This window comes from Rhea pennata, chromosome 3 (genome assembly GCF_028389875.1).
Source record: "Rhea pennata isolate bPtePen1 chromosome 3, bPtePen1.pri, whole genome shotgun sequence".
In the NCBI taxonomy this organism is placed as follows: domain Eukaryota; kingdom Metazoa; phylum Chordata; class Aves; order Rheiformes; family Rheidae; genus Rhea; species Rhea pennata.
The window spans coordinates 8,514,772-8,523,707 of NC_084665.1; the positions used below are offsets into that span (position 1 = coordinate 8,514,772).

Below are 8,936 nucleotides of genomic sequence, written 5' to 3' on the forward strand. Positions count from 1 at the left end.
GGATGGCTCGGCGCTCGCGCGCGGCGCCTGCCGGCGCGGCGGGAGGGCGGCGGGAGGGCGGCGCGGGGCGCGCAGCCGGGCGGAGATGGCGTCGCCGCCGCCGCCGCCCAAGCCCTGGGAGAACCGGCGGCTGGCGGGCACCGTGGCACCCGCCTTCCAGTGAGTGCGTGCGCCGGCCCGCGGGGCCCCCGCTCCCCCCCTCCCCCGGCGGGGGCTGCGCGGCGGCGTCCCCTGCCCGGGGAGGCCGCGGGGGCTCAAAGGTCGCGGGGGCCTGGGCGTCGCGCGTGGCTCCGTGGGGGCGTTTGTCCCATTTTTTAAATTTTTTTTAATATATTTTTTAAATTTTTTTAGGGCTCGCGTGCGCGGCCGGGCGGGGGGTCCTCCGCTGTGCGCGCTCCTCGGTGGGGAGGGGGAGTGAAGCGCTCGCAGCCGCGTGGAGAGGCAGCGGCTTCAAAACGCGCGTGGGCGCCCTCGCGGGAGGCGGCGCGGCTGTCGGAGTGCGCGCCCGGGAGCCGCGAGGCCGCGCGGGGCTGTGCCTCGTCCTTCCCGGGAGCAGGGACGGAGGAACACGCAGGTGCTCCTGTCGCTGCTGTGTGCACTCAGGAGTCTGAGCGTTTTCCAGAAATGCAGCGTGCTTGCCGGGAGGGATGTTGCACAGCCAGCGTGGCTCAGTTCCTCCCTTTTCATCGGAAACCAAGGAAAACCCGGCCGTCAGAGGCGAGCCGTGTTTTTCACTTGGTGCTGGTGATGGCAAGTTGAGTGAGCTGGAACTGGGCAAAAGGTTAGTCCAAGACGAGACGTTCAGCAGCTTCGGGTCAGCAGAAATGTTTGTGCCTTTACTGCAAGCTGAACATTACTGAACTAGAAACTGGATGTTGATTCTTCTTGGTGGAGTTATCTAGGTAATTTTAAATTGCTTCAAAGCTTTAAAGTGAGTTGGCCTAGACTGACTATGTGGGGTTTTGTGTATGATTCAGTAAGTTACAGTAACTTCTGATACTGAGCTGATAACTTTTCTTTGCTTCTGTTTTTAATTGTCATGAGAGTTAAAACCTATGATGGAAAAAGCAAATAGCATAAAGACATAAACATCATTTACCAGCTAGCTTTCTTAAGAAGAAGCTGTGTGCTGTCTTACAGGTATGCAATACAGCAAGCATGCTTCACACTGAAGCTAGTGCACAAAGAAGCAGCTGTATAGTAATTCTTGTTATGGTTCAAACTTGATCTTTCATGTCTTACCTTCTCTGTGAATTTTATAGACTAGAAAACAGAAAGTCATGGGATGAGGCAGTAAGTATGGGAGCTGACCAAAATGTTTGACTTTTAGGATGATTATAAGTGATTAGTGTTCCACAAAACAGTGAAAAATGGAGAGCTACTTCATGCAATTCAAATATCTAATGTAGTACTTGCAGAGTCTTACAACAAAAGGCATAGATAACATGATGTGGACCTATGGGCATACAAAGGGATGAAAGTTCATTTAAAAAGAAGAAATCTGATCCATAATTTATTCTTCTGCTAACTAGTGATAGTGATAGATTCAATCATGAGGTATGCTGTGTAAAGATAGATAGTTTGGGAAGAGGGGGAAATTGGAGGACCCAAAACTCTTGCGTATGTTGTTTTATAATTGCTTGAATTCTCATTTGTGTCACACCCTTCTTTTCTGTAAGGGCAGATTCAAAGGAGGTCATAGTATACAATGGGCTCATTATAGAGAAAAGCAAAGAACAAGTATTGGAAACAAATAAAAATAGATTTCATATTGCAATATTCATAAATATTCTTGGGAGATCATAAGTGAGGCTTTTGGGCACAGAGAAATGTCTTAGGTGTTACAACATCAGTTTTGAATGTAAATGCAACATTTCTTAATTTCTTTGTTAATACAATGAATAGCTTTAAAGTTTTACTTGGGTGTATTTCAGATATGCTACAGTTCCATCTGGACAGTGAATGTCTAATGATCTTTTTTTATGAAAGACCTGGATTTCCTGACCAAAACTTATTTTGCGCAAAGATTGCAAAAACTGTCTATTTGGCTATAAGGCTCCCCATCTTACCTAAGTGCACTGCTGTATTATATAGTTTGCCAAGAACTTTGGGAAAATGAAAATACCAATTTATTTTGAGTTCTGATCTTGATTGTCTGGATTTGTTTAGGTCTGCTGACTTGGGTGACAACCTGTTGACTAGGCCTGGACAACCCGCGCTTGCACGAATACCTCCACCTGTTTTGCCAAGACCATCACAGCAAACAGGAAGCAGTAGTCTGAGCACTTTCAGGCCAGCGTACAGTAGCTCTTTTTCTCCAGGCTATAGCTCGTATGGAACCTCTTTTTATGGAAGCTATAGTCCTTACAGTTACGGATATGGTGGTTTGGGTTATAATCGCTTTCGTACAGATGATATTCCTCCCAGCAGGTTTGTTCAGCAGGCTGAAGAGAGCAGCAGAGGTGCATTTCAATCCATTGAAAGTATTGTGCATGCATTTGCCTCGGTCAGCATGATGATGGATGCTACCTTTTCAGCTGTGTACAATAGTTTCAGAGCTGTGTTGGATGTAGCCAATCACTTTTCCCGCCTCAAAGTACATTTCACAAAGGTATTTTCAGCTTTTGCTTTAGTGAGAACTATAAGATACCTCTATCAACGTCTACAGCGATTACTAGGTCTACGAAAGAGCTCTGAGAATGAGGATTTGTGGGCTGAGAGTGAGGGGACGGTGGCTCGTGCTGGTGTTGACGACAAGGCAGCTAGCTCTGCAAAATCCTGGCCTATTTTCTTGTTCTTTGCTGTTATACTGGGAGGTCCCTATCTGATCTGGAAACTGCTTTCTACATACAGTGACGAAGAAACAGGTAAAAATGATTTACGGCATCATAGTGGAGAATATAGAAAACATTGTACAGTTCATTATCAAATGAATAGCTATTAGTCTTATATTACTGTAATAAAAGTTAATAGACACTGGGGCATAGTACTGAGTTTTAGGCACATGATACAGGTAGCAACCTATTTAAATAGCCTAATGGTGAGTTAGGGTGCAGTTTCACAGAATACTTTCTGTGATTCCAAAATAGTGATTCTGCTGTTTCCTTTCTATTAGATGAGGCAATTGTACAAATATGTATTGATGGGACTGAGAATTGCTATGTTTAAAAAAAAAAAAAAAAAAGGATATTGGTTGGATTGACTCACCAGTTTTTCCTTTGTTTATTACTCTTCTCTGTTGTCTGTCAGAGAAGTGAAGGTGTTTTATTAATTTTCCTTTTTTTTTTTTTTATTCCTGTGAAACAGTATCTAGTAACTGGGCAAGTGGAGAAGATGATCATGTAGTAGGAAGAGCAGAATATGACTTCAGTGCTCTTTCAGAAGAAGAAATTTCTTTCCGTGCTGGTGACATGCTAAGATTGGCACCCAAAGGTAAACCCACAGTTTTGTATTTATTTTCTAATCCTATGTGAAGTCAGTCATATTGTTAACGTCAGAAAATGAAAAAAACACACATAATTTGACTCAATTCCTCATCTTCAGTGACTTTTTTACTAGTTATTATGTGTGTTTTAATAAAACTTTTTGAGTATCTCCGTTCAATTTCCTGAAATGTAAACGGCCTAATAATTTATCCAGGGAGTGCTCAGTTGTTACCCTGGCAGTTACCTCCTCACCACACATGGCTGTACGTGCTGTTAAAATCCTCAGGGATTTGCAATATCATGGTGTCATCAATATCAGAAAAAAATGGCACTTTGTAGTACTCCTCAGAATTCCTCATCAGTGCAGATCCTAGTGATTCTCTTATGAAATAATTTGGACTAGCCTTTTACTATAAAGTTATTTTGTGTATGTGATGATTTGGTGTGTCATCTACCTTCTGATGTATTTGTGCTTCAACTGCAATGTATTTTGCATTGTTTTTGTAACTTAATGCATTTCCATTTTCTTCTTCAGAACAACAACCCAAAATCCGTGGTTGGCTTTTGGCTAGTTATGATGGTCAAACAACAGGACTTGTACCAGCTAATTACATCAAAATACTGGGCAGAAGAAGAGGTAGGAAAACGGTGGACCTGGAAAGGTTTGCAGAGCAACAGTCAGTCTTTAACACATCTGTTAAAGGATCCACTGCTACTGTGACTCTAGAAGAGCAGGAAGCTGCTTTTGATTCTGTTTTTGATGGAACTAATAAAGTTCCTGTTGCATCTGATTCCACTGTGATTGGTGGAGAGAAACAGGAACTCTAATGCACTTTGATCAGCTCAGTAATAGAACAATGTTTTATCGATAAAACTTTGGGTATGTTGAAAATCTGTGTGGTAGTGGAACACTGATGGACCTGTACCAGTTACTGCTGCTACTGACTGGTGAAGGGATGGAGAAATGATTCGCTCAAATTTATATTTATTTTTGATTCACCTAAGGCTGTACATCAGTGGCTGTATCCACTCACCTGACAGCAATTATAAGATCTTGAGCCAAGGAGTACTGAGGCATTTGTAACAAAACAAATAAGAGAGATTGGCAGCATGTTCTTACTAAGTGGACAGACTGTTAATGAAATCCGGAATTAACATCCGGTCTTCGTCAGAATGTCAGGCCTCTTCAAAAGATATGCAAAGGTAAAATCGATTTCTGTAAGAGATCTTCCAAAACTGAAGGTTGAGGACCCTAAAATATTAATTGTACATTTTTCCCCTCAAAAAGAGGAAGAATTTTAAGAGATTTAGGTGACACAGTCAAATCATTAAAAGCTCTCAGTTGCTTGCTTTGGTAAGAAGTAGAGCTTCTGTTAAGAAGACCCTAACTCTTTTATTAAAAAAGTCTCCGTCTTCTTTTGAGAAAGAAGAAGGCCTGGAGAAAAGTTCAAATTACAGAAGAAAAGCAGGGAAGCATCAACAGTAGGTCTAACCATCTTCTATTAAAAGAGCATTAGAATAAAGTGCATCCTCTAGTCAAGCACTTTCCAGGGCACTTACTAATTGTTACTTCTTTTTGTGACTACCTTTGTAAACTAACTTTGCATCATTCTAGCCATGAGTTATAGCCTGTTATCTGCCCATCAATAGCCTACCAACTACCATCTGCATGTCATTTTTCTGCTGTTATCTGTTTTCTTCATGAACATCAAAAGATCTAGCTTGCATTTTAGTGCAGCAGGAATGCATTGAAATGGTGACTTTGAATGCCATTCAGGGGCAAAGAAATAAAGTTCCTGGTTTAATTATCTCAGCTAAGTTCTTGGGGTTAACTCTTTATGCTGCCTTTCAGGTGGTAAATTTTGTATCTGCCTATAAAATTTGATGGTTCTGGTGTATCAAAAGCCATAAAAGCATCAAGACTGTTCAAAGTATTTTGTGTTTTCTTCATACTGGTATTTCTGAGTTCTGTATTGGAATACTGTTTTTAGTGAAGCAACAGTATTTAAAACATTTTCCTTATAGAATGTGTATAACATGTTGAGCTTCTGAGAGTTAAAGCAATGAATAAAATAACTAAAGCTTATCTTAATGATTAAAACATCTTTTCTTTCTTATTTTAAAGGTACACAAAAGTATTAGTAGAAGTAGTACATGTGCATTTATAATTGATCCAGTAGTTTCAGCTTGACTGTACAGAGATCTTCAACACCCATTATGTATTAGCAGAGCTCTCAGTATTTCTACCTTAATTGCATTTGTCAGCCTTGAGCTCTTATAATTCTATTCACCACAGCAAAACTCTGACAAGAAAAAATTAAGAAAGAAAAAAATAATTTTATTGAGGTAGAGTGGCTGTAAAGATGTATGTTATGTTGGAGCCTTAGATTGTAAAGTAACCCGAATTCCTGTTGTTGTTCATAATTAGAGCCAAGAATTTTAAGTGGTTGTGCTCAGGTCTTGGACGATAGTGCAGAGAATCATTTTTACTTGATTGTTAGATCCTCAAATGCAGACCGAAGGGAAGAGTAGTTTGAAAGACAAATGAGAAACTTAGAAGTGGGTTTAAAATGGAAAAAGTTCCTGAGATATTTCCCCATGTACCAGGGCACTGAAGAGGACTGTCTACGTTTGGAAATGACTTCTGTTGTTGAAATAAAAAGCAAACAAACCTGAAATATGAAATACATAGGAAAAATGGGTTTTGGGGGTATCAAATGTACAGTTTTTGCTTACAGTGTGTATTCATGGAGGGAATCAGTTTACCCTTATAAGTCTTAATTAATGAGTGTCAACCTCCCTTGTGTCAGTGAAAGATTTCAATTAGAGGAAGGGTCTTTATAAAAAAAAAAAAAAAAAAAAAAAAAAAAAAAAGAGAGAGAGAGAGAGAGAGAGAAAACATAAACCACATTTTTTTTCCCTAGAGTGTCCATTGAAGTAGATTTCTTTTTTCCTGCTTAGAACAAGTTCGTCAAACACTTTCCTGCTGTTTAGTAAAATCCGAAGATTTTACTAACTTTCAAAAGTTTCAAAAGTTTATTTTCACTTCTCAGGTCATATTATTTTGAGAACTGTTCTCTTGGTAAAAGAAGATAGGTTATTAATGATTTAACTGATTTGCCTTTATAGTAGCTTGATTTAGTCTACCATTCGTTAACTGACTTAACTCTATCTGTTGAATCTTGGGAAGAATTTTGATCGTTTTAATCTTGTGATTACTTTAATGGGAAAAGAAGACTTTGAGGAAAGAAGGTATTCATTCAATTTACAATTAATTGTACTGATTGCATAAAGGTATTAAAGTAAAATGCCATGTTTTAACACTCCTTTCTTTTTTTATATGTATATATAATCAGGAAAAAGTGTTAGTCTGTAATTTCATTGTCTACATTTCTGCCTGTATGTCATGCTACAGAGTAAACATCAATACTGATTGAAAATGGTTGGTTGGTTAACAGGCTTAAAACTTGCACAGCTTTAGTAAGGTGAGAAGACTAAAAGGAGCAGGTGCGGCTCAAACAGGGAACTCTTCTAGGTCTGTTACAGATACATAAATAGCTCCAAAGTCTTTCCTAGGATACTTGGTTATCTCAGCTTTCTGTTTACTCCTTTTTTAATCTTACTGATAGTGTTTAGTACCCAACCATTTTGTGCTTGAATACTGTCCAAACTAATGACAGATCCCAGTTTTGATTGATTCTCTGAGTGTTAGCAGTACATTGATGTGTACATGTTCAAAAGCTTTACTCACGTTTCTGAGTAAATTGAAAAATATTCCTATTGTCTAGTAGAACTAAACAAACTTGTCTGCTTCTTCAGCACAGGTTCAGAAACCTTCTTTCTGTGGGACTACATCCGAGCTAGTAAGATTATTTTGACATATCTCAGAGAAACTTGCTAGCCTGGCACGTACAGAGCGAATAGTGTCCTATAAATCTGATCCGTTTGCAGTGCAAGCTTTCTGGAAGAGATGTCAACTCAGAAACCAACACAATGACTTTTCTGAAGCACTCTTAGACATTGCAGAGATACTCTTCAGTCAGTAAGAGTAGTGGAACTGCAGGTATTTTACAAAGAATAGATAATATGAAAGCATTCTTCTAAAGATTTTTTTTTATCCTTACAGATGTGGCTATGTGTTGGAATTTGCCCACATTTTTGGCCTGTGATGAGAGGTAGTGACCACATACATCCACAGGTCATGATATGCTTTTTTTCCCTTACATGTTGGGCCTGATTCTGCGGAATGATTTGAAGTAGGTTTGGGATGACATTGTTGATCTCTTCAATTCTGTGGGCATTCCAAACACAGCCTTTAAGCAACTGGATAATCTCTCCTTGAAACAAATGCATTTGCATAACTGGTTTAACAAGTACATAATGTGATGTCAGTGCAATGCAGCCATGGATCTTTTTTTTTAAGGAAACAGTTATTATCTGAGTGGCCATTAGTATCTCCGTGATTTGTGCCAAAATACTAACAGGGAACAAAATACGGTGTGATAGAATGGGTTTTAGCCAGAGGCAAAAAGAACAATGGAATTGGGGGAGACGGGGGAGAGAGATTATATGTTACATATAGGAAAAGTAAATCTGGGCTGATCTTTGGCAGGCGTGGGTGGTTTCCCAAGTGAAGCGACTTTTAAAATGTTCAGCGAGATTAAAGCAGTAGCAAATATACTGAAGAAACAACCCTACAGTGGCCAGAATGGAGCAGACAGGACAGGAATGGCCTGACCGTTTGCAGGGTAATCCCATCTGTTCAGGGAGTAGTCCTGAACGCCTCCTCGTGGTTCAGCTCTGGGAGCCACCGCCTTCAATTACCGGCGGTGTTCCTTGTTCTCCTAATTACACAGAGGTGCTTCAAATATTTAAATTCAAATCCGAGGACTGACAACCAGTGAAGGGCTGAAGTTAAAGATGCTCATCTTCACTCAGCCTCTTTGTTGATGGCTTTATAATACAGTTTTCACTCAGCCTCTTTGTTGATGGCTTTATAATACAGTTTTAATCACACAGACTTGTTTAACTTGTTTAACTTTAATCACATTTTATTGTTTAACTAAGTTGCCTTGTAATCGTCATCAGATTGATGGTCAGATATGACCTATTGTTGGGATGTTAAATTTAACTATGGTCCTTATGTACTAGGCCTGCCCGGTATTTTTGGTTCACGTAAATATATTTGCATGTGGGGATGTAATCATGATTGTAAGCTTTTTACTGGGAAAAGAAGTTATCAGGGTTATGGCTGTAGAGGGCTGGGATGTTACTTAAAAAGACTGAGCTGTACCCTGCTCAGCTCAATTTTAAGGCGTATGTAAGGGAGTTGGGGTATGCTTTTGCGTGGAGGTTGTTAAGTAACTGCAGCTTGCTTGTGGCCTTTTTTTCGTGTCCGGGTGTAGCTGTGATGTCGTCATCGCGGTGATGTGACGCCGCGCGCGTGATGTAACCAGTCACTCACGGGGCGGGAGCGCGGGCGGAGGCCAGTTGGCGTCACCGGCTCATGAG

At 40.4% G+C, this 8,936-nt stretch overlaps 1 protein-coding gene across 2 annotated transcripts; it reads left to right on the forward strand.

The window, feature by feature from the left end:
* The first annotated feature begins 50 nt into the window (after positions 1–50).
* Positions 51–5,511, forward strand: PEX13 (peroxisomal biogenesis factor 13). 2 transcript variants are annotated; one of them, XM_062571515.1, is made up of 4 exons: positions 51–159; positions 2,170–2,867; positions 3,307–3,432; positions 3,961–5,511. In XM_062571515.1, exons 1-4 carry the CDS (start codon positions 86–88, stop codon positions 4,251–4,253), a joined length of 1,191 nt encoding a protein of 396 aa, XP_062427499.1. In that variant the 5' UTR covers positions 51–85; the 3' UTR covers positions 4,254–5,511. The 2 variants fall into 2 exon arrangements, with proteins under 2 accessions (XP_062427499.1, XP_062427498.1); XM_062571514.1 differs by lacking the exon at positions 51–159 and adding an exon at positions 560–781.
* Positions 5,512–8,936: the final 3,425 nt, after the last annotated feature.

Coding starts and splice junctions, on each gene's coding strand:
- PEX13 (XM_062571514.1), top strand. CDS start 648: ATGTTGCACAGCCAGCGTGGCTCAGTTCCTCCCTTTTCATCGGAAACC. Junction 2,868..3,306: donor ATACAGTGACGAAGAAACAG/GTAAAAATGATT, acceptor CCTGTGAAACAG/TATCTAGTAACTGGGCAAGT. Junction 3,433..3,960: donor GCTAAGATTGGCACCCAAAG/GTAAACCCACAG, acceptor TTTCTTCTTCAG/AACAACAACCCAAAATCCGT.